Source organism: Pezoporus wallicus, unplaced genomic scaffold, assembly GCF_028554395.1.
Source record: "Pezoporus wallicus isolate ANWC-B61680 ecotype Strahan unplaced genomic scaffold, APGP_CSIRO_Pwel_v1 contig_3365, whole genome shotgun sequence".
NCBI lineage: Eukaryota > Metazoa > Chordata > Aves > Psittaciformes > Psittacidae > Pezoporus > Pezoporus wallicus.
The window spans coordinates 2126867-2150014 of record NW_026640883.1 but is presented as its reverse complement, the minus strand read 5'-3'; the positions used below and the strand labels follow the sequence as shown (position 1 = coordinate 2150014).

The 23148-nt window shown below is 44.1% G+C and overlaps 1 protein-coding gene across 1 annotated transcript; it reads right to left on the bottom strand.

Moving 5' to 3' along the window:
* Nucleotides 1-14811: 14811 nt before the first annotated feature.
* Nucleotides 14812-22011, bottom strand: LOC130605532 (glutathione S-transferase omega-1-like). Its single transcript, XM_057421079.1, has 6 exons — nucleotides 21955-22011; nucleotides 21732-21840; nucleotides 19434-19656; nucleotides 18211-18312; nucleotides 17018-17124; nucleotides 14812-15352 (listed from the first exon to the last, which is right to left on the bottom strand). The coding sequence occupies exons 1-6, from the start codon at nucleotides 21986-21988 to the stop codon at nucleotides 15199-15201; spliced, it is 729 nt and encodes a 242-aa protein (XP_057277062.1). The 5' UTR covers nucleotides 21989-22011; the 3' UTR covers nucleotides 14812-15198.
* Nucleotides 22012-23148: the final 1137 nt, after the last annotated feature.

The window sequence follows — 23148 nt, the reverse complement described above, 5'->3', positions numbered from 1 at the left end:
GGAACAATCACCCTCTGAATGAGAGTGTGCCTCTCCCAGCATGGTTTTAATGAGGCCGAGGCCAGCAGGATGGGCCTGAGTTAGCAGGAGGGGTTGAAGGAGGTGCACTTGCAGCAGAGCTTGACAGCGCTGCCTCTGCAGCTGCCTTGTGGTCTGCATTGCATTGGCAAAAGCTTGGGTTTGCCTCCATGTAGGGTCTCCTCAGTCCTTTTAAAGACTGCTGCTCTGACGAGGCTCTGAGGAGCTGCTGCTAGCGGGCTAATTTGCAGGAGCATGGTTGGGAAATGACAGCTTCTGCAGGCTCTCCAGCCAGGGGAGAGTCTGGAGTAATGTGCTAAAAACCCCAGGGCGCAAATGGAAGTGCCCGAACTCCCTCAGGAAGCTGCTTGTTAGTGCAGTGCCAGTGGGCTGCTCATCCCAGGGAGGTGGATTTGCTAGAGGAGGAGGCTGAATAGCTCCTCACCCTCCTTCATGTGCGTCATGCAAGATCCAAGCCAGGGCCTCAGTGCAGACCTGCTTTGTGCTGGTACTGGCAGCCTGGCCTCCAGTGCTAAGGGCCTTTTCTAGCATTTTCTTACATTAGAATTTCCTGCAGTGTTTTACACTAGGGCTTCTCTGAACCCTCCTTTCAGGAGGGTCCTTGTTCTGGGTGGTGAGACCCATCAGGGATGACATTACCATCACTCCACAGGTCACTTATAATGAACTGTCTCTATCACATGCATAGAATCATAGAATAGTCAGGGTTGGAAAGGACCTTAAGATCATCTAGTTCCAACCCCCCTGCCATGGGCAGGGACACCTCACACTAAACTATCTCACCCAAGGCTCTGTACAACCTGGTCTTGAACACTGCCAGGGATGGAGCATTCACAACTTCCCTGGGCAACCCATTCCAGTGCCTCACCACCCTTACAGTAAAGAACTTCTTCCTTATATCCAATCTAAACTTCCCCTGTTTAAGTTTGAACCTGTTACCCCTTGTCCTATCACTACAGTTCCTAATGAAGAGTCCCTCTCCAGCATCCCTATAGGCCCCCTTCAGATACTGGAAGGCTGCTCTGAGGTCTCCACGCAGCCTTCTCTTCTCCAGGCTGAACAGCCCCAACTTTCTCAGTCTGTCTTCATACGGGAGGTGCTCCAGTCCCCTGATCATCCTCATGGCCTCCTCTGGACTTGCTCAAACAGCTCCATGTCCTTATATTGAAGGCATAAGAAAAAATTTAATCCTGTTACCACTGCTAGGGACAGCATACAGCATGAGGCTTATTGCCCAGCCTGTTGATAAGCAAACTCCCCATAGGCATGTCTTCTCTTCCCTTTTCCTGGTAGAAAACGTTTCACCACCTCTTTGATGTCTGCTCATTTGTGCCTCCATCAGTGAGGAACATTTCATGCACAAAGGCAGAGAAAGCTGGAACTCCTCTTTCCACACCTGGTTTCTAAGAAGGGGTCAGGGAATCCTTTACTCAATTGCTGCTCTCCTTGGATTTTTTTTTATCACAGTTACAGGGTGCTTAAGTAATATTCTGGAGCAGAAAACAAGGGGTAGGAAGCAAAATGGAAGAGAAGAGGCTGGTGGGTTATGCCAATAAGAAAGTCTTGGATCATCAGTGCTTGCTTCAGCACCCTTAGTGATGAGTGCCTGGGAGGCTGCCAGGGCTAGCAGAGCTACAGGGCAGGACTAATTGCTAACGCTAAGGAGTGCTGTAAGCCCCTGGCTTTCATTAGCACACCCAAGCAAGCCTTCCCAATAGGACAGAGCGCAGGAGCAATCTCAGGGGACATGACAAGCAGGTAGTGACAAGCAGAGGTACAGGGAGGGTGGGTGAATACTGGAGCCTGGAGGCTACGTTGGAAACTGTAGAAGTTGTTTGCAAACCCAAGCAATTTGCCGTTTTTACCTGCCTACATTTACTGCACAGTGCCTGTAGCAGATCCAGTTTTGCATGTGCTGCTGGCAGGCAGGTCGTGCTCAAGCAGTTGTGGTCAGAGTTGCTTCTAAATGTGTTCCCAGGCCAGCCAGAGAGAAATAAAAGTTTCTTTGCTGTTTCCTGGCAGGGGTCTAAATTTGGTCTGTGCAAAGAACAGAAAGAAATTTGTGACCCAGGTCTCTCAGGAAATGACGTTCAGGGTTGAAAAATAACTTTTATATAAGGTTGAGCAGGGGGAGGGTGAGAAGAAAAGGCTGTGGAACAGAACAAGGCAACTCCCCTGTTAAGATGTCAGAACAAAGCTTTGTAACTCCAGTCGTATGGGCTTGCAAACGTGCCTAAACTCGTCTTTACACAGCTCCAAGCACTGCTGCTCAGACTCAAAGGGAACCTAAACTGATAAATAGATAGAATCTTTTGTGCCTGCTCTGCCTTAAGCCCAAACTAACCCTGAACTGTTCCCATGGGGTTTAGTTGAACCCAAGCTGGAGCTGAACCAAGGAATTCATGGGTTTGATTCCCCTGAAAGCAAACAGCTTGGCTTAGTTTTCCTACATGCAATATGCTCATTTTGCCCTGAGCACCTTTAAAGAGGCCTGTTCTGCGTATTTAGGCTGAGGGAACCCACTCACACCTGTCCAGGGGGAGAAGTGCTCTGTGATTATAAGCTGTGCTCCAGTAAGCCTGGGGCAGAGATCTTCTTTGTAAGCCATATACCAGAATATGTACAAGGGGTATATATATGACCCATCAGACATATATATATGGTGGACAGACACTGGTTTCTCTGGATCAGATGTTTGCAGTGGTATGAGGAGGCCATGATGTGAAGCACACTATTCCTCAAACTGCCTTGTTTCTCCTGTATTAAATCTTTGCCCTATCAGTAAAAGGCCACACTCACATTTCATAAAAAGGCTTATAAGACAGTTTAGCTGTCAGCCAGTAAAAATGTCCTAAGACTTTAGTTCCACCTGTGTTTAGTTCTGCCTGGCCATTTATTGGAAGCATATTGAGGTAGAAGGAAGGGTAGGGGTAGAAGTGGTATTTTATAGTTTAAAGTTAATAAAGTTCTTTATAAACCAAACAGCATATGACACATGAGTAACAAACACAAACCAACTCTTTGATAATGCCCATATCTCCATGAGAGATCCTAATGAAGGGTAAACAGCCTTCCCAGACCCCTTCCTTGTGTCTCAGTGCTGTTCTTGCTTACCCAGGTGAATTTAACAGATGAATTCCTGCTGTCTTCTGGTTTCAAACCCTCCCTCCCTCAAATGTGGTTTTAATATTTTATTATGGACTCTGTCAAAGCAATGGAATTAATGGTGTTTTGATAGCAGCCCCTGATCTACATCATAGCCTCAGGAGCTCTTTGCCTTTAGGAAATGCCTTGGCCTAAGGTTATTCTTGCTGTTCAGGAGCTGAATGTCTTCTAAAGGGAGCTGTTGGGAATTCACCCTTGAGTATGTGGCAACCACAGAACACAGATTCTCTTTCTCAGAGTTGCTTTGTACCCAGGTCTTACAGGGCTATAAAGATGTATTTTAGCAAAAGGATCTAAAATGTATCCAGTATTCAAGCAGCAGGATTTGGTGCTTGTGCACCAGATGTTTTTAATGCAAAGCCTTTGCAATGGTTTCTCTGTAATGAAGAAATGATCCTTTAGCCACCTGTAACAGCTTAGCTGCTGGTCATTGAGGGGTTCGCTCCCATAGGATCCAACATAGTAAATAGCTTTATTTATTACTTGTCTTTTTTAGGATTGGGGGTACTATGTTAGCTCAGAAGCAAAACGGTAGCATGAAGATCAATATTAGCAATGCAGCTGAGATAGGCAATAACACCAAAACTCCCCAGACTAAGGTCTTTTTGATCCACAATGCTGTACTCGAACCGCTGCTATTATAGCAGGACACTGTTGAATTTATATAGATTTTCTCATGCAGCTTTATTTATAATAAAGGAAGTCTTGTACAAAACTTAGTGTGAAGTCTGGTTTGTTTTCAGTTCCCCCAGAACTGTTTCTGAGAGAGCAGAAGGATGGAGCAGGGATATGCCCAGTGTGATCCTAGCACAGTGAGCCCAATAGCGAGAACACCTTTGATTTCTGACTGCCTGTAGAAAAGGTTCCAGAATAAAATGCAACATGAACATAAAGTGGAATAGCGATTGCAGAATAACACCAGGGATGGATATCTCAGACTTCCCTGAGAACATGATTCCACAGGAATTCAAAATAATTGTTCTGGATAAACCCTTTTGTGGCAAGCCCTAAATATTGCTGGTAGATGTTGCCCTTATTGGCTGAACCAGAAATCTCCTGTACTTCCAGTTCAGCCAGAGGAATCCTTTTTACCTGCTTGTTTAACAGGCATCCACAGCCAAATTCCAGCAACCACCTACCAGCACTTAGCCTCCTGTTTAACCCCTTTCCCTGGTTTAAGGGTATGGCACCTCCTTGTTAATATTCTAATGTTCTCTGTCTTTGGAAGGAAATCCAAAACTAGTTATGAGTTAATGTAATAAAACCACCACTGTTTCCTTGGTGACATGCCTTCCAGCCCCACGGAATGCTCTGCACACCATTAATAACTCTGCCTTCAGTGATCACTGGGGCTGAATCAGCATTGAACAGGTCTGAGAAGCAGCTAGCTTAAGAGTTGTAGTACAAGTCTACCTACCTGGGAGTTACCATTTCCCAAGGCCAACCACACACTGTGGTAAAGTGAATTCTGTAGCCCAGGATCATCTGTAGTCCTGCTTGGTGTAGTAAATCTTTGGTATTTACAAACAAAATTAAACTAAACCCACCTTGCTTTAAAGCTGAGCAGCTCAGCAACATTTTCTCCATTGAGCTGCTGACTTCCTGGAGCATTTTTCCCCCCTCATTTATTGTTTCTGTGTTGCTATGTAATGGAAGAGGTCACATCAGTATAAAATCCTTTTTCAGAAGGACAATTAGCAGATTTTTGGTCCATGCTGTTGTGGTTGTTACAGTATTATCTGCCATAGAGTAGGCAGATGCAGAGAGAAAGAGCCAACCCCAACCACTAGAGATTGGTTTTGACCTCCTCTTCTAGTAGTAAGTTTTCCTCTACGCTTTGATCTAGGTTCTTTCTTCAGACATGAAAGTTCTTAGGTTTTTCTTATTTCCAGGCTTTCTTAAAGCCCCAATCCCAGCGTGCTGGCTTTCATCAGCACAAGTCCAGCAGCCTAAAGTTTTGGCATACAATTATGGCTGCACTGCAGTTCAGAAACATGGTTCCTGCACCTGTAAACAACGTTCCTAGAGATAGGACAAAAGCTCCTAAGGTAACAACCACCCTGCAGCTCAAACCTTACATGTGTGCTTTATGGCTGGAGATTTAGCTAGCACACTTAGACACAGCTACCTGTTTATGCTTGGTTGATGTGTGAAGTCACTTCCCGGGAAGTCCTTCACTCCTCGAGCAAAGGGACAGATCATTCCGTGGTTGGCTAAAGAGCATGTGAAATCGAACTGTGAGTAAACCTTTTGGACTTATCCTCAGTCCCATCAATATGCAATTGCCTTTCAGTTGCACTGAAAACCTATGTTGTGATCCTGGAAAGGGTGTGCATGGCAGCCATTCCCTCCCCCTGCTGCATGGTTAATTGCTCCGTATCATGTTCTAGGTCTCTCTCCCCTTCAACATTCAGTTTTATCTAAAATCAAAACTCCCAGGGGAAAATTCACAAAACAAAGCTGATTTTTACTTAGCTTCAGAAAGCAGCACTCTCTATTGCAGCTGGAGGTACCTTTAATCTCAGGTTTTATTACTGCTTTAAGGTAGTCTCTGAGGAGATGAGTTTGCAGTGGTGTACTTTGACATTTTTCAGCACATTGAGAATAAATAGCTGAATATGGAGAAGTTACGCAAAGCAAATCACATTTGTCACATGCCAGAAAACCTCCCGTAGCTCTTGGGTTCTGATGCTGTCAGGCCTATGTGGGACTGGGAGTGCAAATTTAAAACAACTAAAACATTGCAGAGTGAGTATCTCCAGAGCCCTAGTTCAGTAGATGATCAGAACTTAAAGACCTGAGCATTTCTGCTTTCAATACCCTGTCACATAAATGTTTTAGATGGCAAAAGCTGACTCAACAATTATAGGGAGAGAACTAGGCAGTTACAATTTCTCTTTTGGGGCAAGACTACAAGTAACATTTACCTCCTTCTCTTTTATAGTCTGGTAGAACTCCTGTTTTGGTTGTTAAAATCTTCTCATAAAGTCTCCTTGTAACACTTAAGGACTTTGTTAGTTTACATCTGTCTCTAAGCCATGATCTCCAAAGCTACAGTAATGGTCTATTATCTTGTGTGAGGGTCTCCAATCTGGCCCTGTAAAGTTGCTATGACATCAGGCATTGAATGCTGCTTCATTTGAAAACTTCAGAACAGCATTAGAAATGCTGGAAATTTGGAAGTAGAGCAAATAAAAGAACATGAGAGTGGCAGGTATAACATTAACTGTGAAACTTTTCACTTGGATGAAGGTTTTCAAAGACAGTTCAGAGTTCTCTCAGTTTCCCCAGATTCGCAGATCATCTTAGTTCATTGCAGTCAATCCTTAGGACCCTCTCCAAACCCAGCAAGGGGTACACAGGTCTCTCAGGTTAATTCCTTCAGACTGGGGTTGTTTCAGCTGTTACCTGTTAGGAGGTAGACTGTCCTGCCAGTGTCTGTTTAGATGAAAGTACTAGCATAGGTAGCTGTAGCACGCTTCTCCAGTGTGATGAGCTGCTGTAATTGCTATAGGTTGGTCCTCCTGTCTCTACACAAGCTTCCCCATGACATCTAAGATTGAAATCAACTTACCCCTGTGGGATTCCCTGTTGGAAAACTCAGGCCATGAAAAGTTTATGACTGCAGGTCCAGTCTGTATCCCTTGTACCCAGTGCAATGAGGACAGGTAGCACCTGCAAAAAGCAGCCTTTTCCACAAGCACAGGAAAAACACCTCCCTTTATGCAGTACCTGGACATACTGGGCAGTTCTTACAGATTTTCCATGAAACACCCCTGTACCTCACACCCTTCATGGGAATCAGTCACACAGTTCTGATGTGTGGCTAATACTAAAGGTCTGCAGACCTTAGAAAAACTGTATATTCCACACAGGAATGCATTTCTGCTTCCCAGCTCTGCACAATGTTGTTTTGCTACTATACAAATCAGGGTGATATGTGTGTAGATACAAATTAATACTTTTCAAGCATTAAGTCACCCACAGAAGCAGGCAGGAGAATAATCTGCAGCTAATAATTCATCTAATGACTTTTTAATCACTCACAGAACATCCACAAGCAAGGACAGAATCTCCTTTATTTCAAGTAGGCAGAAATATCTGTGCTATAAAAAAGCAAGTGCAACCTCAGAAGACATGATGACCTGCAAGCATGCTAACATGAACTTGGGCAGGTATGGTGCTGCATCTCCTCCCCATCCTCTGGGCTGCTCCACAACCTCAGGAATTCCAGTCAGGCCTTGACCTTCATGTAATGAGTTGACTATTGAAGTGTCCCTTGACCATACCAGGAACTCTTGCACAGCTGAGGAGGGAGGCACTGATAATACTTCTACCAGCCGGCAGAGGTGGGAACTACGAGCGGGGGTACGCAGTCATCCTTGCTCATAGCCCAAGTACAACGGTACCATTGTTACTGGAGTTCTGAATAACTTCTAGCAATTACCACCTCAGGATGTTGCCAGGATGGAAATTTACTAATGTCTAAAGCAAATCATCTTGCAACCCCATAGACAGTGGTCCTGAGACCCTTTGAGCTCTCCTAGACCACAGCACGCTGCAACCAGCATCTCTGAGTGGGGTACCTCTCAGAGCTTGCAAACTGCCGAGCCTGGGATAAACAGAAGACTGTCACCCTAGCTGGGGACAGGACCTGGGCTGAAAACTCCCAACTCTTCCCATTGAGAACTACTAAGACTTTTGACATGAATATTTCACCGAGCTCAAGGAGAAATTTTAACAGGTACCTTAACATACATCTTTGTGTGTGTGTGCATGTGTATGAATCAATTTAGACACCATACAGTAAGTGTAGTAAATTGTACTGACTCACTTCATAAGTGTTAACATTCACCTTAAAACCATAGACTGCTGCTAGGTAAAAGCCATGTGAAAGTCCAATCTGTGGTGAATTGGTGGACATGTACCCCTTTAGATATAAACCATTGACCAGGTCTGAGACTAAGACTAGACCTTGCCACACCTAAGCTCCACCAGGGGGTCTTCTCTGAACCTCATGACTCACCAGGAGGATTTCCTCATTCCTTGAATTTCTTCCATTAGATATTATCCATTACCCAAGTCTAAGATTCAACTCAGCCACACCTAAATTCCCTGTTTAGAAAGCAAGGGACTCCACTCTGAACCTTGTGACTCAGTGGCAGCATCTCCCTTACTCTTTTGTACCTTTGATCTCTGTATTAATCATTCTAGCTTGATTTCACCTTGATTTTCCTGTGAATGTTTCATCCACGTAATAAGTAACAGAGTGAATCTCGCCAGTGAATTTTGTTAAGTTACACATTTATAAACTCCTATTAGAACCGCTCTTGCTAATACCTTTGATGGTGATTCTTTGAGTGACCCTAAATCATTCATTTCATATCAGGTACCACTAGCAGTCAAGCTGGGAGCATAAGTAACCCCATAGAATGAGCAGAATGGGATACTGCTCAGGATTTGCCCAACTCTTGAGCAGGTCTCATCTTCTCTGCTCAACTCTGTGTTACAGTTCTTTGCTTGCAGGTCTAACAGCTAACTCAGGTCTGTCACCAAGTGCCACAGGCACAGTATCAGGTACGTGTCTTGAATTTATTTGGATTGTTTGTTCGGAAAGAGGATTTCTCAGTGAATTAAGGTTTAGTGGCTCCAACCGAACACTTGAGCTCTTGTACCACTGCCAAGTAAAATTCCAGGCAGTCCAGCCTGTTTCTAAAATGATGAACCCATTCCAGCAACATAAACTAGGTTATTTTTAGCCAGATTCCTATGCAGTCAGTGTGCTCATGCATATAAGGGGTAGGAGAGGAGGAAGAGGAGGGTCTATCCCTTCATCTCCTGCCAAGTAACTTCTGAGTCCATCAAAGAACTTTAACTAATTTTGACAGATGTGTAGAGAGCTAAGAAATACTCAGCTCCAATGAATTTTAGGCAAGCAGGCAGATGGATAGAGGACAGAGACAGGACTCTCATAATGTTGAGGAAGTACAGAAGAGACCATTTAAATGTCCCCAGCGCAGTAAAAGCCAGTTGGTACTCATGCCTTGCTAGAACTGAAGAAATCAGCCATGAGGAAACAAGTTGTGTTACTTCTGCTACTCTCAAAATGATTCACAAAACTGTAGCGAGCCTTGAGAGAAGGTGGAGGCAAGCAAACAGGTGTTTCTATATCTACTGGGCAAGCCTGGTCCTAAAACAGAAATCTGAACAAGCCCATGCTGTGGATCAACTATTCTTACAGTGTTCTCCAAAACAAGTTCCACTTTCTAGTTAGATTACATTTAGGAGTATTCTCTTGAACTCCTCAGCTGCTAGAAGCTAAATCTCTGGCTGCAGAAGCTTGAGGGACTCCATAGAGCAAAGCTTTTCAGTCACTGTTTGCATTTGAATAAAGGCACTGAGTTCTTAAGTAATGATAAATCTGTCTGGGTAGAAACAGAGCTTACCCAATGGGTTAGAGGAGGGGAGGAGAAAAGAAAAGGGATCAGCAATTTTTGTCTTGAAGGAGGGACTCTCAGCTTTATTCACCCGCTCTGAGGTGGAAGTGCAAAAGTTGCTGAGGTGAAACATTTAAATACAGCCCTCACTGCTTAGGCATTTGAGTGCTTGTAAAATGTGCATAGTTTTTAAAGCAGTGCCTCAGTCTAACAAGAATGAAGATTGAAACCCCAGTGAAGTCCTTAAAAGTGTCTGAGGTGCTCTGCAGGAAAAGGAGTCCAGTTTAGATGTAAAACTATCTACAAATCCACCAACATTTACAGTCATCAGCAGCTTCAACTCAGTGAAACCCTAATCATGTGTAAGGGGTCTAAATTTCTGTCTGCATTGTGCTGCTTTCTAGACGTGCCACAGCACTTACAATGCCACTGGAAATCCAATTAGGTACCTTTATGCAGACAATCCAACATTCAGGATCAAACACAGCACAATACAGGCCCAGCAGTCAGAGCCTAGCAGAACTGGGATCAGTAAACTACACTGTTCACAGCCTGACTCATCAGTCACTTCACCTCCCCAGGTGCATCAAGGCAGAAACCCACTGTATTGCTAACCTTCAGCCTTGCTCTCTAGTCCTCTGCTGGCAAATCAAACAACACAGAGGAATTTCCCAAATCCACAGCGAAAATGCACTTAGCTTGCTAACATGTTCCAGGTCTCATCTCTGCCAGCTTGCACCAGGCAGGGCAAGGCAGCCCTGGATGGTTGTTGTGCCTGTAAGCACAAGTGATGCACAGCAGTTCTGCCTGCCTGCCACACAGGTGTGCCCATGGAACAGAGATGTTCTGCACTGTCAGCATGATATTCCTGCCAGGTCAGTTCACCTTCAGGGCTATCACATCACGCTGGTATCATAAAGCTCCTGTATGCGAAACTAGAGAGAAGTAAGGCTTGTCCACAGGCAGGTTTCTACCAATGGTCCCACAGTGACTCTCTCCTGACAGAGACAGGTGAAAAGTTTGATCCACAGCAGAGATACACACAAGCTACATGAAGCATACTAAGAAGAATTGAGAGGCACAAGCCTGTGGGTTTGAAGACATGGGTTACAGCTGTCTTCCCACAAGGAGAAACAGCCAATTAATTACCACACCTCCACACCTAAACTATTCCAAGTAAGAGGAGACAGACTCTGCTTCCAAGCCTGAACAGGCAAGGAAAAGAGCTATGTGATGAATACGGAGGGAAAAGAACCAGCCACACTGACCTGTGGACTGGTGCATTCATGTTGAGAGCTCCCTTCTGATGACGGTCTGAGTGACAGGAGGAAAAACACAAAAGCACCCTTTGGGAAAATGGGAATGTGCACAGACAGCTGCAGGAAGACAGTATTAAGCTGTATTGTTTCACTTTGGTCTTTACTGATTCTTCAGGTGGTCTGAAGTTGACAACCTTTTCCTCCTTTTCCCCCAGCTCTCTCTGTGCAGCCACATAGGTGACTCATTCAAATGGTTTGCAGTTTACAGGAAACACTGTCTGCTCCCTGCTCAGCACTTGGCTGTTCAGTGCCCTTTTCTAGGCTCCATTTCCCTTCGAGAGATAGCTTTTTCCATCAGCTTTGCCAAGAGTGGTGGTTCCAAGATGCAGACCTGCAGCACGTGCTGCAATTCTCACAGATTACCTCCTGCACATCAGAATGTGGCTGTGAAAGGCACAAAATAAGTTCAGTACATTGGTTCCTTAATACAAGCTGCATTCTAACTTCCTCACAGTCTTGGAGACAGCATTACTGCACACTGCTTAATAGCAGTCAGACTGCACCCCAGACACAGCTGCATCTCAGTGACTAGTTTTAGAACTCCCGTTTTAGCAAATCAAAGTGTTTTAGGAGGGAAAAATCCTAACACCATCACATGGCATTACTGATTTCTCAGATGAATCAGCAACTGCCATCGAGGCTGGCTTCACACTAGCAGTAGGAAAGATTGCTTCCATCTTACAGAAACTGGATATGATTTAGTAAAACCACATCTATAGTTGTGACTATAAAGAGGCTGTATTTTCATCAGCCATTTCCAAGTGAAATCAATGTCCAAGAAACAGAGTTGTGAAATAATCAGGCTAGCAAAGAAAAGAGAGGAAAGAAACAGCTAGTTCTCAAACCTTGATAATGCAAAGGAACAGTACAGATGCCACAATAGTGGAAAAACAGGGATAGCAGGCCCAGGAGATGCAACACTGCCAATAGCACGTGCCTAGCACATGCACTCACCTACAGCCAGGCACCTCTGATGAGCAGGACAGACAGCTGTTAAATGAAGTATGGCAAGAAGCTGAGATTAAGTGAAGCAGTAAACTGAGATTTTCTTTTTTTCCTCCTTTTTAATTGATCAGAAAAAGCAACAAAGCCACAGGCATCCATCGGTAAGAGTTCACACAAATGCTTCAGGTGTCCCTTATATGTGACACTTGAGATGTCTTAAACCATCACATCCAGTTAACACCACTTCCAGCACAACAACCACAGACTCTTCTCAACAATTTCCCCAAGAAAGGGCCTTCTGCTGTAGCCACAGCCCCCTTCGCCCAAGGTCTCATTCAACTTACCCAAAACTCCATAAACATTCCCAAAACTGATAGTCTGAGATTCCATCTCTCCCTCTATCTTGCCTCCCTTCTACCTTGCTTTTAGCTTCAATATAAAGGATCCTAAAATGATAATGAAGGAACAGAGGCTGGACCGCATCACGCATTATGGTACCAAGAACTGTAACAAGGACATCAGTAAAGATATGCTACAAATGCAGGACAAAACAAAGCCCAATGCCTTGCTAATCTGAAGTATCCATCATGCTCCTAAAGTCACTATATTTTACAAGATAGTCTTTTTCTTGCTCAACACTGATATTTTTAACATGTGCTGGAAGCAGTTATATGTGATGACACAATAACAGGGAACCAAAACAAACCAAATCAACACTGTTTTGGAAAGCAATAGCACCAAAAAAACTTTCAGGGGCAAAATATGGAGTATGAAGCAAGTAAATACAGTACAATCTGATTTGCAGAGGATTTTAAGGAGAGCTCTGACCAAAGCACAGAGCTGTTTATCTGCTTGATCCTTTCATTATCAACTTTCATCTTTTTCCTCTGTTGACCAAAACTAAACATACCTGTTTTCTTTCCTTGGCCTCTTTAAAGTAATAAAACATATTCTTTACACCCATCCACCCTGCAGTCCATTCCTTTTTCCTTCCCGTAGAAGACTGGGCCAAAGTGCTGCATATTCATGACCGCATTAAGAACACTGCCCGAGGCCTGCGTTTCTTGGTATGCTGTAATGAGTTCAGGACCCCAGCTGTCTGCCTGGGGATTTAGAACACTGATATTTAATGGTAAATTATAAGGCAGAATATTTCATTTTACTTTCCTTTGCTGAAGCAGCATATTTATAATGGCACACTCCATAGTCACGAAATAAAGACATAAAGACATCTTTCAGTTTGGACAACAAGGTCTCCAGGTCACCATGATCTGGCTCAAGCCAGTTTAGTTTTTGGATGCCAGTCTCCGCTCTTAACCCGTTATTTGATCTCCCTGATGTCACATCTCTCACTAGCACCCAGTAATAACACTGGGGGCAAACTGCAGCATATTTCTAGCATGTTTATAGAAGCCAACTTAGAGCCTACTATACTAACAGCCTTAACAAGCCCTACACAAAGCAGAGCAGCTAATAAAACCACTATGTTCTGTAGCTAATCCTTGGAAGCTTGCCACCAAGATCCCACCATTTCAGAGGTAGTGGCTTCTGCAAGCTCAAACCCCACTTCCGTCTGAAGAAAAGGCCTAGATACACATTCTGACAAGACACCTCACAGTTTTACGTTTCCTCTGGGTTCCCTGACAATCTACAAACCATGTACAGCATCAGATCTGGGCTAGGAAATATTTTAGAGAACATCAGCATTCTGGAAGGAACAGCAGAGCAATTAGTATTTCTCTAAGTAGTGCCAGATGTTAGCCACAAAGATAAACAGAAGGGAAAAAGCACAGTTTGAATTAAAACTACCAAGAGCATAAGCAATCCCCTGCAATAGCTGCAGGCTGATAGTCCAAGCTCCTGCTAATTCTTTCTTCTTATCAAATCTTTCATATCTGCTTTCCTACTTGCAGTTACTCAAGCATGCATCTCCTCAGACTTACTGTGCTGGGGTAAAATACATTAAAGGTAAAGAGAAATCAGTCCAGCTTTATTCCTGAAAAGGTCCAAGAAACTCCAGTGTCTCAATTACCAGGAAACCATGAACCACCACCTTCTTCTGTACTCCCTTACCTCACTGCAATGGAAAAGGAATTGTGTATCTCATGACAACTGCCTCAGCACCACAGGAACCACAGCCCTGCCCTTGAATGTGCTGCTCTGCCTTCTTTTTTGCATGGAATTGTGGCTAGTTTGAGTTGTTCGTGGTCTGACAGAGAAACACATACACAGCTGAGCAACACCAGAATAGGCTATAGTTCTTTTAACCCCCTATGTGGGGAGAAAAAAAGAAGAAAACGAGAGAGGAAGAAGCTTTCCCTGCAACTCCTTTTGATTCAACAAATCTTGTCTCCACTCTGTTATTAGCATTAAGAATAGCTTAAAAAATTTTCCAACTACAAAGCTCTGATCCTGACACCTGCTAGAAGAAAACATTCACTCCTTCACCAGCAGCAAGACACAACCAGTATATAATGCTCTGACTGAACTTCTACTTCAGTTCTCCCATTTCACCTACATCTTGACATGCATTGCAACGCTTTGAATTCTGGAGTAGAACAGAAAATAAATGTCCTTCTGCTCAGGATATGGTTTCTGTTAGCTTTACTCCCTACTCCAGCCTTTAGGATAACTCAAGTTAGGATCTAGAATAAACATGACCCAGCTTCAGAGGGCAGAGGATTGATACTACACACTCCCTCAGCACATCTAGCCCAAATGTGAAGCCATTACAATATGGTCCCTGCAAACATGACTTCAGCAGGATTAAATGGAGGCCAGTTTATGTTAGGTGACTGCATCTTAACTTCAGAGACCATACTATCTGTTTTAGCCTTTTAAGGCTCCCCTCTGCACAACCAGTCCAGGGATTAACAGCTGCTTGGAAGGAGGATGGAAAAACTGTGTTTAAGACAGCACTGCTTGCTTTTTATTTATTTTCAAGACATCAGTATTACAGTTTTTGAACAGAGTAACAGGGCCAGTTTAGGGATTGTCCACCAGCAATGCCGGCAAAGAGGCCAGAGATAACAGAACAGTGCCTCTGAATAAAGCCAACATTTTCCTTTGTGCAGTAAATATGACCAGTAATGACTTTCCATCTCCTGCCTGAAGCCAGCACATCCTCCTCCGGAGAGGAAGAAGTGGAGTTCTCAGGTTTCTCACCCATTTCAGCACAGATTTATTCCCCATTATGAAAAGCAACCACAGAAAAGCTTACACCAAATCACACTAGATTCCCCACAGCTCACACCAAAAAGAAGTACTTCAGCAAGTATGTGCCTACTGGCACATCAGAGCCCATAATCACATGCCTCAAGGCTGTTCTTCAAATAAAGCTGCAGGTAGTCTTTATATATCTGTGGGTCAGTCATTGTAGCCTTGACAGCAGGGTCCTCCTTCATGGCCTCCATCCAGCGTTGGAGCTTTGGGGTGTGACTCAAAGAGCTACAGGAAAAGGAAAGAGACTGAATAACGTAAATGGCAGACTTGGAGGGCATGAAGGAAGCAAAACGACTTGAACAGTTCCATTTTACTGTTTGTTTTGCTTTTTCCTTCCCAGTATAAATGTTCAGCTCAGAGCTGGTGACAGAAACATGCATCAGAGCATAGAAGACAGATTAGGATTTGGAAAGAGTTCTTGCAGAGCTTATACACTCTGCTAAGCTGAGCAAAAACACAAATAAGCACTTACTGTGCAAGATATCAGCATGTTTTTACTTTCATTATCTCTGCTGCAAAAGACACAGCTCTCATTTATCATCTGCTCCAAGCTGAGGGCAGAGGCTTGTGCACCACTGCCTCCCTCTGGAATGCTTTGTTAATGGTGATTCTTGAAGCAAATGCTTCGTGCAGTGCTTGAGTCCTCCTCAACAGTTCACAAACTTCTTCTCTCCTCTCTCTTGGATACCAAGGCAAGCTGTGCAGTCTGTTCTACCTGGCAACCCAGCAGCTCAAAATACAGATGCAGTTTATTGAGGAAACTGAAGATTCAACTAAGACTAAATCCATGAACCCACCCATACGCAGTTGAAAACAAACAAAAACCCCAAACACTGCGTGGCAAATCAAAAGCTTAAGAAAAAAAATGTTATTTTCAGTCTCTTCTGTCAGACTGAGCCAAGTACTGTGCATTACAATTAACTCCCGAGTTTAGTTAATGCATAACTTCCACTAATCCTTACCCAGAAAGCATCTTTTCTTAACACAGAATAGCTCAGATCCCCAGTCATTCAAATACCTTAATGACTCCAGACCTATGCTCCTACATTGCTTGTAGTATTTCCCATTCCAATCAAGGACCACACAGGAGGCAATGTGGGTCAGCAACCCATCAGTAAAGCCCTCATTTTACAGTGCCTGAGGTTTCAATGCTAAGGATTCCTGCGTCTTTCTTGTTCTTCAAGAATTGTTCAGGCACTAGGGTGAGACTAACTGTTCTATGCTCACTCACTTCCTCATACAAACTGACTCTTTAGCCCTGTTTTAAGGCAGCTATAAAGTAGTTTTCCTCTGCTACCATTTCCTTACATAATAATGCAATGCCATGGTAACTGTAGCTGTCTAAGGATGTAACAGACCAAGATGTTTACTTACATGTAAAAATCCCCCACTATTACAACAGAGACAGATCTATTATTTACAGCTAGGTAGGATACAGTTCATCCATCTCAAAATAAAAATCACACTCCTTTATCAAGCTTAATTTTTCTAAAGAGGCACAGAGAACTGCATTTCAAGTCTGAGGCTTCTGGCCAAGAAATCTGAGCCTAGGCCTTCATTCCTCCATCCCCTTCAGATAAAGATCATTTTCATCTATGATGTTAGAGATGGAGAGAAAGTCTTGTATTTTGACCACTTTTTCTGGATCTGGCAAAATTATTTTGCAGGAAAATAGATATTTTGTAGGATTTTCTTTTTTTTTTTGTGAAATCACACTTGTTTAGAAAAGATCCCTGAACAGCTCCTTTCTCTTTCAAGAAGATGCTTCCCCCAAACTGCAACACAACACAATCTTCAGCAGCCTCCAAGAGTGGCCCATTGCTGCAGAGTGCATGCAAAGCTTATGCTGAGGCACTTCAATACACACTACAAGCTAGGCAAGGTACTCACTCCTTCAGCTGGAATGGCTCCAGACGTTCAAACCATGGCCAGATCATGTAGTCAAGCATGGAGATTGAGTCCCCTCCATAAAACACAGTGTTGCGCTTGGACAGAATCTGTGAGGGGCAAGAGATGACAAGTAGCACCTCAGAAGGAAAATTACCACAACAGGGCACTACAGTAGCAAAAAGTCCACTTCATAGTAGAATGCAGGCATACTAAAGTGACCAGACAGCAAATAATGGAGATATAGCACATTTACCTTATGCATGCAGTATCTGGGGAGTCAGAGCTACTCTATAGCTACTACAGTATCAAGATTAACTATTTCATACACTGTCAGTCCACCTCTTTTCCAGAGGTTCAAAAATGCAATCACAAGCTGCAGCTTGTGCACTAAAGAAATTTAGCTCTCAGAATCCTTCAGTTTGAGTGGAGAAGCAGAATGCATAGGACTGTTGGGAGAGATGGGAAAGTATTAGGAAGCTATTGGTAGCTCTGCACCTGAAGAAAAACACTCTGGAGGAACACTTCTTCACCAAGTCAGACAAGCATTAGTTGTGACTGCTAAAGATGCAGAAGGAACCGGTTCATGATACAGGCAAATCTGACTTGTTCAGACTAGCCAGGAATCACTAGTGCCACAGATTATGAAGTCCTAATACAGCATAAAAGCCACCTGACACTTCCTGGAGCTCTGCTGAAGTTGCATTACACCACCAGTAGTGCAACATGGCCCAGGCTTGGATTTGTGCAAGGGACAGATGACATTCTGCTGTGCCCCATGCCCAACAAAGATAAGCTCTTGAACAGAAGAGATTTTGTGTCATTGCGGGGGTATGTGCAGTGATTTCAGCAAAGCTCCAGCACAGATGCTCTTCAGCAGCTCAGACACCTATTAGAACATGTGGCAAGGTCTCCTTACTTTTAATGCAAAGATATCCAAGATAACAGCAGCAGCCAGAATTCAAAAGAATCCACAAGTCTACAGAGTCATCACCGTATATAAGAAGTTTAGTTTAGCTGTGTGGAGTTTTCTCTAACAATGCTGTTGGGCATCCTAGGCTGGGGAGTGTAAATTGAAAGATTATTCATTCCTGTAACTACTGAGAAGAGATCTAGCTCCAAAGGCCACACTACAAAAGAAAAATGGGATCATACAATGACTGGCAACCTGCTCATTGATCATGAAAACCTCTTACCTCTTCAAATTTGCCAAACTTTTCAGCAATCTCTGCTTTCAGTGCTGTGGTGTCCTGTCCATCTTTGACTGCCACAAAATACTTGAAAACTAATGGTGTTATCTATACAAAGGAAAGTATAAAGTTTTTAATGTTCCTATTTACAATAATGCAAGCAAGTCACTCAGACCTTAAAATGTTAAATGTTAAGATATTAGATTCAAGTTAAAGATTTAAAGAGTTAAATAAAGTCCATTAATAAAACCTGTCATACTTCAGAAAAGATAAGTAGAGTCTTAAAGGAAGAATAAGTGCAAATACTAATGAATTTTGTAATAAGAGAACAATGAAAAGAATGGGATGTTTCTCATTTGCATGCACTACTAAATAAGCAACCAAAAAGCTAGCAAAGTGCAGAGTTTCCCAATTACACATTCCTGAACTGCAAATGCACTTTCATTATCAACATTAAAGGTACTTTAAGAAACAGACATGCAGTCCAGGGTATGCAGGCTTCTACAGATCTGTGCATTTTCTGATTTGGCAATTGAGAAATTAGCATACAGTACTAGAAAGCTGTCCAGTGGCCAAGCTTCACTAAACTATATTCTTCAAAACTCAGAAAACCATTTTTCTAGGATCTTGTCATTCATACAACCAACATTCAGTGCGTGTTTTCTTTCTTGCAATATGTTTCCCTGTGACCCTCTTCCCATCATGCCTATTCAGAAAGGCCTGTTGTAAAAACATCTTCCTTTCTAACCCTCTTCTTTGTCCACATCTCTTTGCATCTTCTGTTGCTTCCTCTCCTCCATTTCTCCCTCCAATCCAAACAGACTTAACTTCCTAAACTCTTCAAAGCATATGCTTGCATAGAAGGTTACTTCCAGTCAGCTACAGTGCTCTCCTCCAACCCCCAGAGAGCCAAAACCTTATACATGTCCCACGTCTCTCAAGCACTGAGCTGGTTTGGTCTACTAACTTTTGTTCTGTTGTGGGATGCTCAAAATCCTGCCTCAGTCACGTACACTCTCACTAGGATGGCTGTCTTCATCCATCCCAAAACACAAATGCTAGGAACAGTTCAGACACACAGTGGTTTGTACGTGCCCAAAGCAAGAGACCCCAAATAACTCCCCCCAGGCACAAGACCTGCCTTAAAAGATAAAAGCAGCATTGGCAACAGAGCTGCAGGTTTTGGTGCTATGGTAAAGAAACACATTCCCACACTGATCCTACAGTACCTTTGAGAAATGTTCCAAGAGCATCTTCTGAAAGGCTCGCTCATATGGGTCAGAAGGCATCAACTTCTTCCCTGGAAATGCATCATCCAAATATTCACAAGTGATTGGGGACTCATAGATCAGCTGGCCTTTGCTGGTCTCCAGAACAGGAACCAGCCCAAAGGGGTTCTTCTCAAAGAACCAGTCAGGTTTGTTCTTCAGATTGATGTTGATTACTTCGTGGCTAAAAGAGCAAAAGAAACAAGACCCAGGCTCAGTTCTGTTACAGTCCATACCCTGGTGAAATGCAGTCATTACACCTCAACAGCTACAGTACTTGAGCGGCTGAAACATAGAATCAACTAGGTTAAAAAGACCTTCAAGATCATCAAGCCCAACCGTTCCACCAGGACTGCCAAGTCCACCACTAAACTCTTTCTGAAGTCCTTCGCAAAACTAACCATTGTTGTAATTTAAGTTCAATTAGCTGAATACTTTTAACTCTCTTACTTTGTCTGAGTAGCTTTGCTTACGATTAGCTAAAGTTGCTGAAAGCTGCAAGCTGTGACCTAGAAAAGTTTAACTTACTTTGAACTACTGCTTAGTTATGTGAAGGGAGGCCCGGAGACCAGAGCAAACAGTAAGATAAGGAAGCCACGACTGAAAGCAGAAGCTGCAACTTATCCAGCTAATGGCCCACCTAGCTCCAGAGAAAGAATCCAATTAGGAACAAGACCCCAGACCAAAAACCACCACTGGACCAAGAAATACATGAAAGATGAAGAACATATGAAAAACAAGTGCAGAGACTGCAAGGGTACAAAAGCCTAAGGGTTTCTTTGTCCTGGCCCTCTCCAGAGATACCCAGCTCAAGCTGTCCCTATTGCTGTACCACTCGATCATCAAATTATCTGTTTTCCTGGAATCAGACATCTGAGCCTCTGCTGTGGAAAACCTAGGGCAAAGAAATGTCTTTAACATCATTCAACATGTACAAATACTGCCGGGGGGGGGAGGGAGGGGCAATTCACTAGAAAATAACCAGCATTGACTTAGAATGAGTTAACAAACTAGTAAAAAACACATGAACAGTCTGAAAGCACACAACAGAGGCAGCTGTTGCAGTCACACTAAAAACAAAGCTCAAGCTCAGAATGCAGCACACTTTCACATGCAGGTTAGGGGTATTCTGTGAAAGAAGCACAAGTAAACTACACTCCAGTTAAGAACTGCACCTGATTTTTAATCTGACCTTACACTAAAGAGCACACCAGGAGAGCATCTTCCCCACCTATGGCCTCAGATAGAACAGGTGTTTAAGGTAATGCAAATACTGACAAGGTCTGCCAAACACAACTTAACATGCAAAACAACTGAAAGGTTATCAGAAAGCAGCTACCCCATCCAGGTAGCCATAAAAGCCCTCCAAAATCACTATACCAAAACAATCTTCCCAGTTCCAAGATCAGTCCAAAGACACTAAATAAAGGCAGAATTAAACTGACCTGGAAGTTTGAATGCACCTACTCTTTTGAAGAAAGACCCAAGAAAAAAAAAACAAACAACCCAACTCTCATCTTGTTATCAGGAGAACTGAATGGTAAGCATTCACTATGCTAACATGAACCCCAAGCTCTGTTAACAAACCTTTGGCAGGCCTGGGATTTGGTGAGAATCAATTTGGTGGAAAAACCCATTACTTTGAAACTGTAAACTGAGAGAAGCACTAGACCCCACGTAAAAACACTGAAAGGACATGGCTATCCTGAGATAGAAACAAGCTCAAGCACTCAACTCCATTAACTTACTGCAGCACAGAAGTGGAGATGTTACGGTAACATGGTACATCTTTTAAAGAGGCCATTGCTTTTGAATCTCCCAGAATTTTCATTGCAGCTTGCATCAAATCCAAACAACATACCTTAAGGCTCTACTCATGTTTACCCACAACAAGCTCAAATGTTATTACTGCAAACATTCAGGATGACATATGAAGAAAAAAAGAATCAGTTTGGGGGTTGTCCCTACCTATCTACATTGGGCCTTTACATCACTGTTTTCCTAGCAGCCTTCTTATTTCCCACTTCAGCAAGACACTGCTCCCCAAAACAAATCTTAAGTTCCAGCTTTAAGGCAAAATCACCCACAGAAACCCCTTTCTCGTTCATTGCTTTCAGGGATGTTTAGTCAAGAGCCATTCAGGATGCCCATGCAAGAGGAGAAGCTCGGACCGTCCCCTGCGAGCCCCGACAGCCCGCCGGGAGCGAGGAAGAGAGCAGCCACGCACCAAGCCTCAAGGGCCCGCCGGGAAGGCCTCACCTGATGCCCTTGGCGCGGAGAACAAGTCTCGTCCTCTGTGCGAAGGGGCAGAACCGCATGCTGTATAGCCGGATCACCCCCTCGGGCACCGGCCCCGGCGCCTCGCTCCCTGAGGAGACAAGAAGAGACCCGTTACAGCCATTACCCGCCCCGCGCCCCCTCCGCCGACCAGGCCCAGCTGAGGTGATACGGCAGCCAGCTGCCCGCCGGGGCGGCCGCTTACCCTTGCCCAGGCTCCGAGAGTGGTCGCCGGCCATGGCGATGCAGTGTGTGGTGTTGTGTTGCGTTGCGCTGCTGTGTTGTGCCTTTCCTCACTACCTCGTCCCCGCCTGCGGGAGGCGGGAACCACAGCTCCTCAGTGAGGCTTGGGCGGGCCGGGGCCGGCTTTCAACCCCTCAGGAGTGATGAGCGCCCTGGCTCAGGCGCTGACTCCCATAGCGAGCAGAAAGCTTGTGTTTCGGGGAGATAAGGGAGCGCCCCGGTAACCCCTCCCTGAGCTGACCGTCCTCCCCAGCGGGGATGCTGGGCTGCTTGCTGAAACAGGCACTATTAAGCTGCACTTAATATTCTCTTCTTTATAACCTCAGCACAACCCACACCAGCTGGCACTGCCATTTAAATGAGAAACTGATGACAAAGTTCCACCCCATATACCTGTTGTGAAGTGGTGCCTCCAGCAGACGGTGGAGCACCAGGCCTCCTTCTGCTTCTCTCCCTAGAAAGGGCCCTCTCCTGCTACAGCACCACTCCATCACCTATTGCCATCAAAACCCTATTCCACCTTGAAGATAACAAGGGGGGTGAGGGGGGGTTCTCTCTCATGAAGCTATTCTGCTTCATGAGGAAAACCCTAGAGGAGACAACAGATAACCTAACAGATAAGGGGCTGCAAGCAAAAGCTACATTCCATTTAATTACTACTTAGAGGGATTCATACTTGTTTCTGCAAACATATCCCATGGGAGCATCAGTATGTGCACCCATGGGAAGGGAACAAAACCATGGATTGAAGTCCTCTCCAACCCTTTTGCTCCCTCTTCATTTGAGGAAAAGGCACCAGGGCTTTACGTGTACTAGCTTTTGTGAGATATAGTAGTGGAAATGGAGGAGCTTACCTTTTACTGCATTTCACACAGCATCCAAGTTGATCTGTGGTCCTAGAAATAAAATGCTTCTCTATGTGAGGGTCCATGCATTTCCACCCAACCTTCAGGTCAGAGCTGTATGTTACTGAGAAGCAGCACTATTAGGCACCAGAGGGCTGGGGCAGTCCTTGCCAAAGGGAGGAAAAGTCCTGGCCTCCCTGGCGATGGTCACATCTCTGTCAAATCCCCAAGGCTAACAGAGGAACCAGAGCTTCTCCAGCCTCATCAGTGGATCCATGCTTGCACAGTGGGGAAGTTTTGCCTTTTGGTAA

Coding starts and splice junctions, on each gene's coding strand:
- LOC130605532 (XM_057421079.1), bottom strand. CDS start 21,988: ATGGCCGGCGACCACTCTCGGAGCCTGGGCAAGG. Junction 21,841..21,954: donor CTCTCGGAGCCTGGGCAAGG/GTAAGCGGCCGC, acceptor TTGTCTCCTCAG/GGAGCGAGGCGCCGGGGCCG. Junction 15,353..17,017: donor GAGCCATTCCAGCTGAAGGA/GTGAGTACCTTG, acceptor CTTTTCCTGTAG/CTCTTTGAGTCACACCCCAA.